This window comes from Cyphomyrmex costatus, unplaced genomic scaffold, assembly GCF_001594065.2.
Source record: "Cyphomyrmex costatus isolate MS0001 unplaced genomic scaffold, Ccosl1.0 scaffold754, whole genome shotgun sequence".
NCBI classification, from domain to species: Eukaryota; Metazoa; Arthropoda; class Insecta; order Hymenoptera; family Formicidae; genus Cyphomyrmex; species Cyphomyrmex costatus.
The window spans coordinates 320581-339585 of NW_017280327.1; the positions used below are offsets into that span (position 1 = coordinate 320581).

General features: G+C 34.1%; 3 protein-coding genes across 4 annotated transcripts; 1 reads left to right on the top strand and 2 right to left on the bottom strand.

Moving 5' to 3' along the window:
* Positions 1–675: 675 nt before the first annotated feature.
* Positions 676–4457, bottom strand: morula (anaphase promoting complex subunit morula). The gene is made up of 8 exons (XM_018548897.1): positions 4362–4457; positions 3163–3601; positions 2824–3062; positions 2567–2747; positions 2276–2501; positions 1979–2163; positions 1197–1742; positions 676–1115 (listed from the first exon to the last, which is right to left on the bottom strand). The coding sequence occupies exons 1-8, from the start codon at positions 4434–4436 to the stop codon at positions 676–678; spliced, it is 2331 nt and encodes a 776-aa protein (XP_018404399.1). The 5' UTR covers positions 4437–4457.
* LOC108781036 (transmembrane protein 177) lies at positions 4456–5836 on the top strand. The gene is made up of 3 exons (XM_018548898.1): positions 4456–4553; positions 4828–4973; positions 5059–5836. The coding sequence occupies exons 2-3, from the start codon at positions 4843–4845 to the stop codon at positions 5834–5836; spliced, it is 909 nt and encodes a 302-aa protein (XP_018404400.1). The 5' UTR covers positions 4456–4553; positions 4828–4842.
* Positions 5837–6467: 631 nt separating this feature from the next.
* LOC108781046 (golgin subfamily A member 4) lies at positions 6468–13079 on the bottom strand. 2 transcript variants are annotated; one of them, XM_018548915.1, is made up of 8 exons: positions 12695–13079; positions 12525–12612; positions 11893–12062; positions 7775–11819; positions 7342–7658; positions 7140–7169; positions 6716–7018; positions 6468–6634 (listed from the first exon to the last, which is right to left on the bottom strand). In XM_018548915.1, the coding sequence occupies exons 1-8, from the start codon at positions 12779–12781 to the stop codon at positions 6611–6613; spliced, it is 5064 nt and encodes a 1687-aa protein (XP_018404417.1). In that variant the 5' UTR covers positions 12782–13079; the 3' UTR covers positions 6468–6610. The 2 variants fall into 2 exon arrangements, with proteins under 2 accessions (XP_018404417.1, XP_018404416.1); XM_018548914.1 differs by lacking the exons at positions 7140–7169; positions 12525–12612; positions 12695–13079 and having other exon boundaries at positions 11893–12020.
* Between the last annotated feature and the right edge of the window lie 5926 nt (positions 13080–19005).

The following is a 19005-nucleotide window of genomic DNA, read 5'->3' on the forward strand; positions in this document are numbered from 1 at the left end:
AAACACAGGCGTGATTTGTTTACACCCTGTTATCGTATTTATAAATGTATTCATATAAGTTACATAAGAAATTATAATGTATGTGCAAGCAATCTTGTTAGATCTTACGGCATGCGAATTTACATTTATTATTCTATAGTTATATAGTTTTTTTGCCGAAATTTATTGTATATGATAATTTTTTAGTTTCATATTTTATTTTAATGTTGATATATGTGCAGGATACGTGGCAATATTAATGTGTAAGTGACAATGAAAAGCAATTCTGTTTTCTGAAATCTCGGAAAGATCTGATTACGAATCATAGTATACTGTACGCTACTTATGGAAGAAAATTCACAATTTACAATGAAAGTGCAAATAAAATAGTTTATACAAACATGTATAAATACTATGATGAACGGTAATAAAAATATTTTTTCAATACTCGACACTTCCTTGATGCTTGAAAGAAATAACAAGGTTTCTGTTTTATTGATATACATACGTGCATTATCAAAAAGTAAATGGACATTTCATAATCTCATACAGAACATATCGAAATATTTACATTAGCTTCATTTCTCTATTGAAAGAGATCCTTCTATGTACAAAAATATCACTTAACAACTCGATAAATTATTTTTTTGTTACAATTAGTACAAACAGTATGAAATAGAAAATTCTTTTACCATTTTATGACTTTGGTAATCGGTAGAAACTACCGGAGAGTAATAGTTGATGTTCCCTGACTTTTCTATCCAGAAACTGCCTCAATTCTGGTAAGCCGCATTCGACAGCACCTGGTCCTTGCGACGCAAACATTTTTAACATTTGATGAATCCTCTCTATTGGCAATGAATCTAGATTTGTCAACATTCCAACGATGTACGACCAGAACACTTGCAACTCCTCCTCTCTCTGATCGCTGGCTGAAGCCATTGCACTCTCAGTCTCCTCCTCCTCGACGATATCCGTCGACAAACGGTTTTTCGACGTACTTTCCTCTTGCAAAACGAACACATCGCTAGAAGTCTCCTTTAGAAGGCCTTGCGACACCCAAAATGCCATTTTGCGTCGAAGAACAGTCGCCGGTGCGTGCATTACTTCCGCCAGATCTTGCAAAGTCCACTCATCTGCAAAATAAACTTGACTTAAGAGCAACCGTTTCACCATATATTTGTGTTCGGTTCAACAAATAATCAACGTGTTCTTACTTTTATCCTGAAAGTGCAAGATAATCGTTGCGTGCACCGGTGTGACGTTTATATCTAGCTTTCTGTCCTTCAATTCGATTTCCAGGCTCACGTTTCCTAAGTGAGGCTTCCAGCAGACCGTCCTGTTTCCCTTCAAGGCCTCAAACGCCTTTACATATTTATTCAGTTGATTCTGCACGATGCTTGGCAGTTTCAATTTCCAGTCTTCCTTGAACGGCGGCCAGAATTGCGCCGATAGTATCAGTGCGGAGGTAGGAAAGAGTTCCCTCTGCAAATTGTAACTGGTATCGGAGTGAATGTTACCATCTATCCTTTTCGAATCATAAACATCCTTCAACATAACTTCGCAGTAATGTAATTGATTCTCCCCAAATCGCCTCTTCAACAACTCTAAGTGACGTATTTCGCGTTCAGTATGATAGTTGAGTTGAGAGAGCAGTCTATCCGCCAGTAATGTACGATACTCGTTGACGAATAAATCCTGGCTGCCGTAAACGTTCACCAACGTAGAGATGATATCGGACACTTTACGCTGTGTCGATTTAGCTGGAAAGATAAATTTTTATTGAGAAAAAAAGTTCATTACATCTTATTTCGATGAGCATATAGTAAAACTACTTTTTTGTGATTCAATTTTAACTCAAATCTTAAAAAATTTGGAGGAATATATATTTTAAATCTAATCTCTCAGAAATATATATAAGATACAGTGATAAATGCAATTTAAAGTAGCGTGAATTTTTCCGCCAAAGCCAATTATATAAGGAAATTTCGCAGTTTACCGGGATCAGCATCGACTGGATCCGGCATCCATTTTTCCCAATCTTCAGTCTCATCGTCCGCCGAACCATCATCCAGCTGCAAGCATTCGCCTTTCACCAATTCGTCGGCTAACTCACTGGGTGAATCATCAAGCAAACTATTAACAACCGAACGTACGGTGTCTTCTCTGCTCCTCAAGTAGCACCTAAAAAATAAATTGGACTTGATAAATAACTGAATTCCTTAGCATTTTAAATTAGCATATTAAATTCACGTTACAAGTTGCAACTTTGATGTGACAAACCAAGGGATCTCACTTGATAGGTTCTGTTACGGCTTCTAGAAGAACCCCGGTTGGATCGAGATGCTTAAGCGCTTTGATCGCAGCAATATAAGCGGTCACTATATCTGGAGTGTTCACACCAGCATGTAAGAGCCGTGTTTTGATCGCTTCCTGTAGATTATTAACCAGAACCATCCGTTTATCGGTTCTTTCTAAACAAATTCGGAGATCATCCACCGCAGGCTGCGACTCGGGATATTCTAGAAAAAAATGTAGCACATAATTGCAATAAATAACTCTTTATAAATATATAAATTAAATGTACCTATTATTATGTTAAAGAGATGATCAATTCTTATGTTAGTGTACGTTTCATACAAAAAATGAGATAGTTTCTGTTTGAACTTGTTTATGGCGTTATGAACATTATCGCTAAGTGCTACCGTTTTCGAGAAACCACCAGAGTAAACTCTTATCAACCAATTCATGACGACAGTCTCAAGCCACTAAAAGATAAAATGTAATAATATACCATTATTGTACAATTATATAATATTATATAACAAGAGAAAACTAACATACATTTTCTAACAAGATTAATTGCGACACATCGAACGTCTTATCACATGTTTGAATTACATGATTCTTGATACGAATATGAATTAGTGATGTGAGTACATTTCCCACAAGCCTCTCCAATAACTCCAACTCGATTAATTTTCTGTTTGTTTCGTGAAACATATAAACTATCATCTGGCATCGGCAATTCTCCATTTCCTGGCCACATCCTGTACACTGGATCTCGCTGATTGATATATCTACTTTAAAAAATATATATTTCTATCAAATATATTTCTCACATTTCTCAAGCAAATCATAGATATAACACAAATAATAAAGACAAATACTTGTGTAATTTACCTTGTGACGTGTTATCCGAATTGCAAAATACATTAAATGCAATTTTATAAAAGTGTTCTACGATACATTCATGATACAGAGGTAATTGGCTCAATAATGTTGCTCTTACGATAAGCTTGAATTGTGCCTCTATATCTATATTGTTCTCGACACTTGGTGTTTCACCTTTATTCTGTCTTAAAAATTCTAGCTTTTTTAGAATTGGCAGAAACTCTGTCAGACTGGTGTACAGACCATCAACAGCAGATTTGAACAATTCAAAACCCTGTTGGCTATCTTTCGTATACTCAAACTTCTTCCAGAATGTTGGTGCCACATGACAACGGATATATTGTTCTATGTTATGAATCACAATCTCTATAATATATTCCGTTGTCTTGACAAATTGTATGATCTCCACTAAATTCGCAAATTCCTCTTCTGTGCACACCTCTTGAACCTAAAAAAGACAAGCATCTCTTAGAGTAGGAATTAAAAAACGGATTCAGTCATGTGTCTCTATAAAGACTCATGTCATACATAATGTATTTGTAAGTTATTGCAATCTTTTTAATTTAAAAAAATAATACATAATTTAAAAAATACGCCAAGTATTAGTTTGCACTTTAAACAAAGCTAAACTTTTTAATAATAAAATATCCAAATTGTCCGAAATAATTGTCATCTCAAATCTAAGAGATATAAAACATAAAATTTTGATTATTTGAATAATTAAACACTATTGTTAAGGGCGGGTTCACTTGACGGAAAAGCGGAAAGCGAAAGAGCAGTAGCCAATCAAAACTCGCGTTGGTAGTCGACTTTCTGTTAGTTTTGTACTACTTTACTACCAGCGCGAATTTTGGTAGATGTGAATTCGCCCTAACAATAGTGTTTAATTATTCAGATAATCAAAATTTTATGTCTAAAGAGAGACAATTTAACATAAAAACAAAAACCCATGAATTTGTAGAATTATGAAAAGAGAATTGATTGCAAAATATAATTTATCAACTTTTATTAAAATTATATTAAATTTTTGTAAATCTATTAGTTAAATATTTAAAAATTCGGATCTCTTATTTGCAATCCTGACATGAACACCGTACTTATATTGAGGTTATAATTTCATATAGTAATGTTAACGTTGACATCGTAAAAGATTTCATTGTCGAAAAAGCAAATTTGTGATTTCAATGTATAACATACGTTGCACATACCTTTCCTTTAATTATTGGAAATACACGTTCTAACTGCTCAAAGAAATCATTTGGCTTCTCTTCCACCTTCGCCATGTTTTTACCAACATGTCAACATGTGAGATGTGAGCAATCAGCAACGTTACCTTTAGATTAGGTTATATCGTAACCGAGTTTAGGTTATGGTTTACGATTGAAGACAGGAAAACAAAGGTATAGTAAATTTTTGGACCTCTTACATATTGGAATAACTTCGATCAAACTCGATTAACTTGTCAAATAATTTCATTAATGTGGATAAAATTATAAATTCTTTTCGTTGTATGTGACACTGAAAAATTAAATCCAAAGCATGCTTTAATACAACCCGGAGTTTTACTAGAAGCAACTTTGCAAGTTATGTTAATTGCAAATTAAGTTAATCAAAGTCAATCGACGTCGCCATCAGACAGATACAAATATTGAAAGTACATGTCTTTATTTTCAGAATTGCAGTGTAAGCATGAGTAGATTTTTATTTAAGTACAGGAATGTGATTCTGGGTGTAACTGCTACTGCAGCTGGATATTATGCAGTCCTTATGCCACACACTGTTTTGTTGGAAAAGTATAAATACATGATGACCATATACCGGTGAGTAATGCAATTTAAGATTTGCATTCTTTAACTTTTATTCCAAACCTGAGACTTAATATCTTTTTTTTCTGTAAACATATAGTATGGAAAAAGAGGTGCCATTAAGCTCTGAAATCCAGCAGATAATCCAGAAGGTAATGAACGATTTAAAGCTGTCCGACGACATTAGGGATTCTATAAAGCCCTTTAGCACGCTTGGTTTTGATTTGTTTCACGCCGGTACTCTCAGTACCAAGTACGGTGCGATATTGGGGATTCCCCTTAATTTCACCAATACTAGAGATCAACTTCATCAGTATCTGCAAATCAAGGAGGAGCCGATAGAGTGGACGCGGCAGGACGCAAAAGCTTTTCTAAAAGCAATAATATTTTCCGAGGATGCACAAAAATTCGCGATAGCACGCGAAATCCTGGGAATCCAGGGAGAGGAGCCACGCTTTAATTCACTCATACTGGCTCTAACTGTAGGAACCTTGTGGACACTTTATAACATTATATCATACAGATTTAGACTACGCGAAGGCAATGCGATAGCACGACGTACGTTTTACGTGACTTTCACTTTATTTGGTACACTATTTTGGTTTGGTGTAAAGGACTACCGAAGTTACCAGCTCGACAAAAAGAACGATGAAGCCTTGTGCCGTTTAGGAAACGAATATATCAAGGGGGGACAGGAATTTTATGAAAAAACATTAATCAGAAATAGAGCATTGAGGACTCTCCTTGGAACAGAAGGAAAAAAAATATATACCATTCATGGAAATGAAGAGAATTTTTTGAGACTGAAGCATATGCCAATTTCCTATAGGAAGGATTTTTTCGATTCGCATCTACGAAACTTGGAAGGTATGAAATAAATTGATTTCTTTATACCTACCTATAATTTTAAACATCTTTTTTTACTTTGATCATCCAAAATCCTTGAATGATTAAAATTCTAATGATATCTGGTATCTTATATAGTTTCGAAATATATCTTTTTATTTTTTCGTAATTAACTGTATGGTAACTGTTTCATACGCGCGCAAAAAACACAATGAAGTACTTAGTGCGATTGGAAATTTAATGTATAAACAAAATTAATGTAAATATATTTATAACGTTATCAGTGATTGTTGATAAAATACGATATTCGTAATAAACTATTTAAAAACAGTATTTATATTGGAGTATATATTATTAATTTCAATATATATATATATGCACATTAGTCCTTAGACTGCCTATTGTGCTTACGAGACATTGCCATTCCTTTAACGTAAAAAGCATTCGTCATAGATGGGTACATATTTCTAATGCATGTTTCAGTATATGATTATCTTTTACACGACAAAAGTCGCAGGTAAGAGGATACACTTTATACATGATCTATATTTCTATATTATATAAGCCTTATCACATATGATAACATTTTGTTAAATTAATATTTATAAAAATCTGCAAATATTACATATTGTAGCTAATTTGTACAAATTCTTATTTCCTTCTTTTATATATATGTACATATACATATATAAAAGTGAAGGTAAAGCTCTTGCACGAGCGGCCTATAGAAACATATGATACTCGGGCAGAGAAACGCGTCAATTGCCTACAGAATTCTTCTATACAGAAAAATTATACATCTCGGACTACGAGAGACCAAGTGAGCCAAACTGAAAAGAGATTCGTAACGTGATTATAAGTTGTATAAACTATGCGCTACAATAGAGGGATCAATTTGTGCTGCCACTTACCAGAGTTAGCTTATCCTCCTCCTTCTTAAGTATCTTCGTGGTTTGTTCTTGGTCAAACTTGACGACGGCGGCGATTACTCTGGCAAGCACCATCGTCTCCCTTCCCATCATGTATTCGAACAGAATGTTTCTAAGGTATTCAATTTCCGTCGAATCTTCCAATGTGTCGTGTCGCAAGCTGACCAGTTTCCTGAGTTCCGCGAGTTCTCGCCTCTGTGACGTCAGGGTCTGTTGCAAGGTGTGAATCGAGCCGGTGCTCGTTTGTACCGCGGCCATCGCCACGCGAGAAGTGCTTTCCAATTCCTGTATGAAATTTCACTTTACTCTCAATTTTCTCATTAAACATCTGTTCTATGTAAAAGAAGCATGTATATAAAAAAGCGTAGTGACTGTAGACATTAAATAAAAAGAAATAAAGCTTTACCTCGGAAGCTGCATCAGTTTGTGCATCAGGCTGAAAATAATGCGAAATACGTGAACGCAAATTAAAAAATTAAATATAAAAAAATAAAACATGCATAAATAACTAATCATACATTTAAAAATTTACATTTAAATAAATGAATGTGAACTATACATTTAGCGTTAAATTAAATTATACTTTCAAATATATTATGCAAAATTACCTTTCTTTCGTTCTGCCATTCTTTTGTTAATTCATTCAATTCCTCCTCATGTTTAACTTGCAGATTATCGATTTTTTGATGCACTATAGCCTTCCACTTTTTCTCTAATTCTTTTATTTCATCAGTATGTTCCTTCTTAATCTGCGCGATAGTTTCTACCAAGCGATCAATGTCCTTTCCCTTCTCTATTACCACATCTTTTTTTTCTAAAACAAGGCTCTCGAGTTGTTCAGATTTCTCTGTCAGTTCTGATTGACAATCTTTCAATTGTTCCTTGTATTGCTGTACAAGATTCGACTCGAAGTTGTGTTGGCGATCTACATAAAGATTAAATACCGGTTATACATTGGAATGTTTCTCAAAAATTTTTTGTTTCATTAGATAAAAATACATATATATAAATATAATTTTTTAAAATAAAATAGCATCTTACCGAAACGTTTTTCCAACGCGGCTTGAAGTTCTTCTTCTTTGTCGTGCAACTGAGCTTGAAACTCTTTCACCAGCTGCTTCAGCCTCATTCCTTGTTCCTCTTCGTTGGTCTTCAACTGTTCCCTTAATTGATTGCTTTGCAACCTTAATTCGTTATTTGCAAGTTGCATCTGCGTCTCTTTCGCTTGGAATGTAATCAATGCTTCATCGAGTTGGGCCTCTAATCTCTTATTCTCCTCGCGCAACTTGTTACTGATGAGCTGGCCCTTCGCGTCTTTGTCCTTACGGGCAGTTTCTAATTCTTTCCGTAACACATCGTTCGTCTGACTGAGAGAATTAATTTCCGACTGCAAACTAGTGATCTTTTCTTCCGATAACGCGAGCGAATTTCTCAGCGTGTCCGTACCCTTCCTCCTTTCGTCGATTTCGAGCGAAAACCGTTTTAAATTCCCAATCTCTTGTGACATATTGGATATTTTATCTTCCAATAATTTTATCTCTGCGTCTTTCGCTGTTAATAAATCTTTCAAGGCGCCTACCTCTGGCGACGAATTCTTCGCGGATTGCAAAGCTTCAATCTCCAACTGCAGTCTATTATTTTCCATACGTAAGGCCTCTAAACTAGATACCTTGGACTGTAAATTATTTACATGACTTTGCAACTGCGTGCTATTAGATTTTACACTTTCTAGCTCGGTAATTCTGTTCTTTAGAGTCTTTTGTTCGGCAATCAATACTTTGTTCTTCGAACGTATTGTCTCTGCGTCCGAATTCTTTTGAGTTAAACGACTAAGTTCTGATTTCAGCTTTTCATTATTTTCTTCCACATCTTTAATTCTTTTAACTTCATCCCTTAACGTTCTTAATTCTGTGCAAAGTCGCTCGTTCTCTTCTTTCACGACGTTACCGTTTGTCATGGCTGTACCTAACTCGGAAATTTTATCCTTCAACTCGGCATCCCTCTCGTCAAGTTTCCCTTTGATCTCCTGCGATTTCTTCTCGCTCATTATTAATCTCTCATTTAATGAATTCAGTTCCACATCTTTACGTTCTAACTGCGCGCTAACGTTACTTAATTCGTTGCTTAAACGTTCTGCCTCCTCGCTTTGACTATTGAGCTGAGATTTATACGATTCTACGTAATTCTTTACTGTTCTGCGCAATTCTTCAATCTCCTTCTCATACTCTGCGATTTTCTGCTTCAAAGCCTCGTCGTTTTCGCAAAGCTTCTGATTACGACTCAAGAGATCGTTTTGCTGGTCTTTTAAATCTTTGTTCTCCAGGGTGATCGCCATAAGTTGAGAATTTTCTAATTTCAGCGACTCTATTTGTTTCTCGAAAATCTCCAACAAGTTGGACAATTCTGCCTGCCGAGTCTTTGATTGGTCAAGCTCGGCTTTTACCTCCTCGATCGTTTTACTTTGTCGCTCTTTGATAGTTTTTATCTTCTTTATTTGTACGAGTTTCACGTTAACCGTTTCTTGCAATGCCTTGTTATTTTCCATTAATTCTGTAGTTTCTTTTGCGTGATTTTCCCTCGTCGCTTGGTACTCCGCCTCCAAGTTTAGGTACTTCCTTACATGTTCCTCGATTGTCTGTATATGACTGTCGCATGTGGATTTTAAATGGGCGACATGCTCCTCTTCACTTACTAGTTTCTCATCGCGAGTCTTTATCTCACCCTCCTTTTCAGCTAGATCATCCTTCAAGCGAGCGATTTCTAATTTCGAGGCGTACAGCTCTTTTCGCAACGTATCGTGATTGCTGTTTTCCGATTTGAACGAATTAATGATTTCGGTCGCTTCACGTAACTTTGCATTCAATTCATTTACTTCTTTAAAGGCATGACTGGCCTGCGCATGTTTTTCCCTTAAATCATCAATCTCGACAGACAACGCGTGATTTACAGATTCGAGATTCTCTAATATCTTCAACCGTTCTCGTAGAGAATTAACTTCCTGTTGTGACTGCGTTAATTTGTTCGATGCCGCTTCTAAATCGTGAATTTTAAAATTGAGATTATCAATTTCGGCTATTAATTTGTTATTCGTCGTATTGAGTTCATCGTATTGATTATTTTTCAGCGTCATCTCTTCTAGTCGTTCGTTACTTTTCCTCAATTCCGCTTCTAGTGCGGACTTGTGATTCGTAACTTGCGCAAATTCTGATTGCAAGTCTGCTTCTTTGAGTGTAAGCTGTTCTTGATCCTTTATCTTCGAACGCAATTCATTCATTTCAGATCTCATTGTTACATTCTCCTCTTCGAGCTTTGCAAAAGATGCGACAAGAGTCTCACTCATGTCCAATATTTTAGTCTTTTGATTTAAGAACTCTTCCTCAACTATATTTTTTACATCCATGTAGTCCTGCTTTAAACGATGCGTACAATCATTATAATAAATAAGACGATTTATCAAATCGCTTCTCTCTTTTTTCAGTAAATTTATAACCGAACTGTTTGCCTGGACCTTGTTTTTAAAGTCATCGATCGTAGATTTGCAAAGCTCGAATTCATTTTGTAATGCGCTTAATTCGATTTTTTTATTCTCCAATTCTTCTTGCAGCCCTGACAGCTCTTCCAATTTATCATTCAGAGATTTGATTTCTGCTTTCTGTTCGGTCAATTTTTTCTTTGCTTCTTCGGCCATGTCTGTGTATTGTTGCACCTTTTTATTATAATTTTCGCACACCTGATCCCTATCGATCAGTGCGTTTCTCATGTTCTCCAATTCTTTGTCAACGCTTTGTACTGTCGCTTGAAGTTTCTCAATCGTCGAGTCAGCGTCTTTCTGTTTTTCTTCCGTGACAATCCTATGTGCTTGATATTCCTCCCTCAAGTCCGAATATGTGGTCTTCCAAGCAACCAGTTCGCTATGTATAGATTCCCTAATGCATTTGTATTCTATATTTTGTTTTTCCATTTCGTCCAATTTATCCTGCAGTTCCTGTAACTCGACTTCTTTTTCCTTCAAACGTACCGTTACTTCGTCCAGTTTATTCTCGTCTTCTGTTTTAATCTTTTCACTGTGATCAACTTCCTCACGATGTTTTATTCCCACTTGTTGCATAGGTGCATTTATTGCTTCGATTTTCTCTTTCGAAGCTATGGTATTTTTATCCGCTATATTCGAATCGGTATGCAGGGATTTAAGTTCATTCAATTCGGCCTTATATCTCGCTGCTGCTTCGTTTAAACTCTCTTTATCTTCCGTTACATGTTTCAGGTCGATTCGCAATTGCTTGATTTGTTCCTCTTTCTCCTCGAGTTCTCTGTGCACGGAAAGTTTATTCTCAGCTAATGAAATCGCCGATTCCTCCTCGCGTTTGTGCAAAGTATCTATTTCCTCAGTCAGTTTTTCAATCTCGATACGCGCCGCACTCAGTTCATCCTCCGTCACACTGATTCTCTCGGCAGTGGAATTCTTTAGTGCCTCATGATCGTTCTCCAAAGTGTTCTTCTCCTTCATCACTTCCAAAAATTTCTCCTTATTACGCTTTAATGATTCCTTGTATTTTAAAACGAGGCTTTCCAGCTTTTTTAATTTATCTTTTAACTGAGTATTTTCTACCGACAGTGCATTATTCTCGTCGTTAGACGATTCATTCGCCAAATCGATTAGGTTTACTTTAGAACTCTCCTTTGGTTGAACCTCTTCCAACACTGAATTGTCTAAAATTGGTCCAGTTGCTTGCAACAATTTTATCTTTGTATTTAATGTATTTATGATGTGATCTTTCTCTTCTATATCATTCCTCAGTACGTCCTCTAAGTGTGCTTTAGCTTGTTGCTCTAATTGACATTGCTCCTTTAGGTTAGTTATTCTTCTTAGAACCTTGTCTTGTGTTTCAACCAATACAGACTCCAACTTGGATTTCACTCTGTCTAATTCACGATAGTGTGTAGCCAGATCCGTATATCTACCGCGATACTTATGATATTTGGTTTGCATCTTTCTATAAGCAGAATACAACTGATCCTTCGTAACTCTATCAAGATTAGGACTGATATTATCGTCCACTTCGCTAGCTGACTGATCCATGTCCGACTGCAAAAGTAAAACTGTCAGAATTGTTAGAAAGTTAGGAAGCTATCTGTTGATAGGCATTTATAAGACAAACCTGTAAATGATAAAGATTTGGAGGACTTTCATACATTGGAAATAACGAGGATGCATCACTGGTGATACTACTCACTGAAGATCTTCTCGAAATCTCCATGCGATTCGGAGATGGCGACATCAGGTCAACATTTTGGAAACTGTGTTTCACTGGAGTATTCTTTGGTGTTTCTGCAAAATAAAATATTTAATATCATCAAACTATTTTGTACAAAAAATATATATACAGAGTAATAATACTACATGGTATTATAAAAAAAAAGCCTATTTTCTTTAGCTAAACTTCTTGCATGATTCATCTTTTCTCTCTTTTTCTCCAATGTAAAAAGAAAAGGAAGATGTACTATCCAAGTTCAGTCTGTATAAAAAGAATAGACCTAAAGTATTATATCATACAGTGTATCAATCATATAACTTTTTCTAGAAAATATGTATACATACAAAAAATTTATTCCTTGAGGAAAAAGTTATATGATTGACTTCTAAACAGTACAATCTCTTCAAGATCCTTCATGTCTCCAGAGTTAAAGTATCATTAGCATTTCATTCTGGTGACTTATCCCATATGTTAAGAATCTTCAAATTTTGTACATCCAATAGTGAAACTCGCCAAGGCGATTAAGGTATACTTACCGTCTCCATCCTCTGTCAGACTGAAATTGTCATTCGATGCTGACACTTCCTGAATAGAGCTGTTGGACAAGGCTGGTGATACCACTGCCTGCAAGAAACAACAACAAAAGAAAAAGCCAATTGCAGATTGTCATTTTCATAGAATTGCATTCGAACGAGAAGAGAGAAACCTGTGCCAGTTGTTGCACACTCGCCTGCAGCCTCGCGGGCGACTGTTTCATCTCCTCTGCGAGCTTGTCCTTGAATTTCTTGAACATCCTGGCGTGTGGCTGTCGGAAGCGGTGGTCGGTGACGATAAACGAGTGCGATAAGCCCCGTGAAAAGTCAGAGTCCTTCCGTCGGTCACGCGTGGAATACAACGGCGGGCTGTTTACGTGGATTCAGTCCGTCAGGAACGGTGACGCGAACACGGGGAATCCAGATTACGGCAGGACTGTACGGCGCTGGGGACATGGTACCAGAAACACGCCTCTCCTCTTTCCGCCGTTCGGATCTTCGTGAGCGAGAACCTCCGATAAGGACACCGCGGAGAAATCGCACAAACGTCGAGCTACATTATTTGATTATCCCACACAAACATGTCCATATGCATTACACATGAGTGTGTGTCGACCGCCATTACTGTGTGGGCGCTTGATGACGTCATCGGGCATTCAGGCACAGTTTTCAACTGAGGAACCTTTTTCTATCGCTTTAAAATTGTGACAATAATAAAGTGACAAACTTTAAGAATTGTGATTTATATATATAATTATACATAATCATTATTATATAACTGAAAAAATTAAAATGTAATTTAGGTTACGTTTAAGCAGTCGAGTTTTCATAAGTTAGACTATAAAAAATATTTTATTTTTTTTATTGTTACGAAAAAGCTTAATTACTCAATGCTTTACTCAATTTGTTTCTTCCTTTTAAGTAATAGTTCTCTTTAACAATAAATATCTTCTTGATAATAATCTTAAAATATACTTATTATAAATTTAAAAAATACTCATTATATACTCGAAATAAAATATAAGAATTTTCTTTTGAAGAATATTATCAGAGAGAAACCTGAGAGCGGCCCTTTTTTCCTGTAATACTTCTAACTCCCCGTACACTAGCGGCACCAACGTCCATTTTCGAACTACGTACCAAGTCTACTCTCATGACCCGCCGTCTCGCCGATAAAATCGTATCGTCGAAAGTAGTGGTTCGGGTCCGTGTTAAATCGGATAAATAAGATCTACTGGAAAAAGATATTAAAAATGTAAAAAAAAAGTGTCAAGTATATTAATGCCATAAAAAAGAAGTGAAATCAAAATAATATATTTTGCAGAAAACTAAATTTAATGTCATAAAAAAGAAGTGAAATCAAAATAATATTTCAATCTTTATTAAAATGCTCCTACAGAACACGTATCTGCATCTTGAAAGCGTCCGTTTTACGACCTTTGGGTATCCAACCTTTAGAACTGTGCTGTATTGGATAATTATAATAAACTTTATAAAAAATGCATTTTATTTAATGTGCATAAAGTATAACAACACATTAAAATGAGAAAACGAAATGTAATAGATAGCCTAATAAGAGGCGCAGAACTTTTTCTTCAAATGTTTACCATTTCATCAGAAATCAATATTTTTGAAATCTACTACGTAATTCTTTAGTTTTTAGTATGTACATAGATGATAAAAATTTTTGGTATTTTGTTCTACGACAAACCGTTTAAAAATTGTAGATACCACCGCGGACAGGTCCGACTAATAAAGATGTTTAACGATACGGCTATAGTGTCGCCATTTTATAAATTAGAAATATAAAAAAAATTTTGTTATACACTTAAAGATACATATTTATAATAAAGCTCCAATAAACAATTTTTGATTTACTGCTTTATTCTCCAAAAAAATTTCCAAATATACACATCATTTTTAAGGTGCGAAGGTGATATAACCGATAAAACCCTTTAACCTATTGCAATAATTTATTGCGGATAAATTACATTGACGGATAAGAAAAGACGTTTTCTCGTAACTCATGACATCACTTATATCACCTAAATAAAGACTACAAAACGCACAATATAAAACAAAATAGCATATTATATAGAGGGATATCAGCGCATCCTTCACCCTGATGAAGTGAACGGTATGGTTCACGAAACGTTGGCATTAATAATGAAGAAAGACACGGCGATAACTCGCAAACCTTCTGGTATAAAATTATTCGCACGATATGCGTCGACTGGCGCAATTATCGAATTGCTAGAGAGCGTTGAGATTAACGTCAAACAAAATTCAAATGTTATAGTTCTCCTGAATATAACCTATTAAATTGAACTAAAAAGGATTATACAAATTTTTATAAATAATATAATATAATCCTTATAATACAGTATATTCTATAATCAAATGTTTGAATTGTAAAATTTTGAAATTGTTATATATATAACAATTAGAAATTTTATATATAGTTTAACCCCTTATACTCATTACGGATCAAAATAAACCCAGCATAACGTAAATCTCAAAAGTATTTTAGGGTAAGTCAAAAATAAAAAAATTTAAATATATCTAAATTATTCACTAGCTACTATGCCATTATTCCATTTCCTTGATAAAGAAAATTAGGAATAAACTGTAATTTTTTGAAGTGTGAGCATGAAGGGTTAACCAAAACGCATTTAACTATATACATATTGATATTAAACCATAACAAAAAGTCAAAACATTTATGTCATGCATTAGAGACAAAAGAAGGTCCGGATCACGTACCTGTAATAAAATTATCAGGAAGTCCAAAACTGCAATGTGTATCTGAAACAAGTATGCTTTCATTATACTCGATGAAAATGTTTGTGTTTAATCGAAAACAATTCACGTAAAAGAACGATCCTGACAGCACAGAATATTTATAATTAGTATTCATAACTAGAGCCCGGATTGAAATTCTAAGATCGTGTTGATCGTAGGCTAGTTCTCTCCACTTTTAATTTGTCCAAGGCTGTGACGCGCGGTGTAATATCGATTACCTTTTTTAAAAAAAGGTAAAAGAGTGCGTGTATCTGTTAAAAAACTATTTGGGCCAGTTAAATTCTATCTGTAAAGATCTAAGAGGTACCATCCTTACACTTATTTAATTCTAATGACTTGTATCATTTGTATAAAAGATTTGATATCAACAGTCGGTGCCAAGTTAAATTCTATTTGTATAAAAGATCTGATATCTATAGTCGGCGCCAAGTTAAATTCTTTAAAAACCTAAGAGATGCTATTCTTATTACTTACTTAATTCTAATAACATGTTTGATTTGTATAAAAGATTTGATATTAATAGTCGGCGCCAAGTTAAATTCTACCTTATTACTTACTTATTTTTAATGACATTTATCATTTGTAAAAATATTTAGTATAAACAGTCTGCGCCAAGTTAAATTCTATACATACATCTTCCAAATTAAAAAGTAAAACACAAGTGGTACCTTTAATCTTTAAAAACCCATGTAGTACTATTATTTAAATTCTACTAAATTAAAAAGTAAAACCCATGTGGTACTATCTTCATCTTCATACACAATAAAACCTAGTATATTTCATTGTATTCGTATTGAAAGATCTTGCTATTCCAATCCAAATGGTTTAATTTTTCTTTAAAAGAATTATATCACATTTAATTTAAAGACAATTAATTCAAACACATTTATTCCTCCAACCAAAGTAGTATAGTAATTAGTTATTTAATTTTCCTTGAAAACGTTATTATATCAAAATTGCATTACTTTATTCATCTCAAGTGTCACCACAAAAAATTAAAGAAATAACAGTACAAAATTTAAAAAATTAATATAAATATGTAGAAAAATTTTTTATGTAAAAACACTTGGCGCTGCTAGTACTCAATCTCGACGAAATAACGTCATAGTACAAATGTCACATTTAGAATAAAATCACATGAAACATTCACATGAGGGTGAAGTGCCAGTGTGTGTATATTCGCGTATAATATACAGAGTGTTTCTTTTTAATCTAGCCAGGCGAATATTTCAAATGCTGTTGAGTTTATAGAAAAAATTTCCACAATATAGAATGGATTTTCATGAAAAACGTGTCAGACAACTTTAACGCAGAATTTGTGCTCTTTCAGAACATGCAATAAAAAATTCTACATTCCATAAAAACCTTGAAATGACCTTCAGTTTCACTTTCATCAAAAACTCAAGACCATCATATTGCGTCTCCATCCGCGCTCTACAACTTTTGTCTGACACATTTTTCTATAAACTCAACAACATTTGAAATATTAGCCTGGATAGACTAAAAAGACCCTGTATATACGAATGAATTACATAAAAAAGAAATAATCAGAAAATTATACCTCGTAAATGGTTTTATATCTAAAGTAAAAGTGTCCAAAGCCAAATTTAACCTCCCTTTGTTTTATTTGCAATATAAATTGTAAAATCTAATAGAAATAAATGATTTATAAATGTAAAATAAACACTAACAATAACGAAATTTTGGACACTTGTATAAATTCTATGAAACAGTTTTTTATAAATAATTTTTATAAATAAAACGCGCGCGCACACACAAACACACACACACACAAGAGGTGTAAATCCGACCGTGCAACCTCTAGTGCAAAGTGGTGCACTTTGGGTAATGCTAATGTCGGCGGTACTGTAACTTTCGAGCCTTAAACTCGAAAAATATTTAATGGAAAAATATTTTATTAGTGTTTTGAAAAGCTCTCGAGATAAGCTACAAGAAAATGTAATAAAATATAGGGGGTTTCATTAAAAAAATTCTACGTGGCCTTGATCTGACCTTGGCGACGACACCCAAGGTCAAATTGATTAGATCAGTAAATACATCATATTAAACCCTACAATTCTTGTCTGAAATATTTTTCTCAAAAATGCTTCATTTTCAAGATATTCAACCGTTTCCGAACTTTTTCGAGACCCTGTATATGATACAATCAATTTTACAGGTGCAATTAAATAACATTTTGACTTGAATTTTACGCATATATAACAATTTTTCACTCCAATATGTTTAAAATTCAAGTCACTTTTTAGATTCAAAATAAACTGAATTCATATTTTATTTTGTATGTCATCCTTAACAAATAATCTTTTGAGTTAAAATTAATCTGCCTTGAGATAAATCTCGTTTTAAGGGAAAAACGCCGTAATCTGACCTCGCTTATCAACTGATCGTTCGTCACTGTTCACGCCTACCGCCTCTTTCCAAGCCCGTCGATTCAAACTCACACGCATGCGCAATCACGCGCCGCACGCGCCTCTCCGTTTCCGCGCTCCACGCGCCGCGATAATCAACAGACTCGAGGCTGGGAACGATCCGAACAGGTTTAAAGATAAATTTTCATGTATTTCATTGAGCAATTTTAAAATTTTTTATCGTTTTCAGCATAGATTCTACCTCACAGATACATATTAATGCGTATACTTTAATTCTGTAAAAGGATTTTCGAATCTGTGAATGACAAAAAAAGTATTTACGATACAAAAATTATATGATTTTGTCGGTAATATAGAGGCCTGTAGGGTAATTTAGGATCCCCTTGAGAAATAGAATTATGCTGATATAAAAATAATGAATATTCTATATCATAATAAGATATCCTCTTCAGCTCCTCATTGTTTATTATCATTAATTTACATTCGTTTTCAATGTAGGCTAACTATCAATTAACTAACCTTTCATCTTTTCTTAATTCTTAAAAAACAAAAAAATAATTAAGAGTAGAAGCTGAACTGATATTAAAGTTAATAGATAGAAACGGATACTAATATAAAATAATTTAAAAGAATAATAAATGGAATAACTATATTTGAAATAATGATTACATATGTGTACATTATTAGATACATTCGATTAAGGCTGTGGTCCACTTAGCGTATCAAACGCTACAGAGCATTTGCATATGTGAAACAGAATGCACCAACATACTTACACAGCATGATAGAAATTCGAACCTATAGAATAATTTGTACACAAAATTACATTGACGGATAAGAAAAGACGTTTTCTCGTAAGTCATTACACATATCATTTTATTCCATCTCAATACAGTAATACGCACAACATAAAATAAAATAGCATACTCGCACGACATGCGTTGACTGGCATAATTATCGAATTGCTATAGAGCGTTGAGAATAATGTAAATCAAAATTCCATCATAAAAAATAATCTATTAAATTCATCTAAAAAGGATTATACAAATTTTTATGATATATTAAATAATGTAACCCTTATAATATATAATATGTTCTATAATCAAATGTTTGATTGAAAAATTTTGAGATTGTTATATAACAACCAAAAAAATGTTACATAGTTTAATCTTTTCTATTCATTACGGGTCAAATTGAACCGAGCATAATGTAATTCAAAAATATAATCGTAAACCATAAATTAAAGACTTATAAAAACTTAAAAGTTTATAATTTTAAGTAAAAAACGTTAA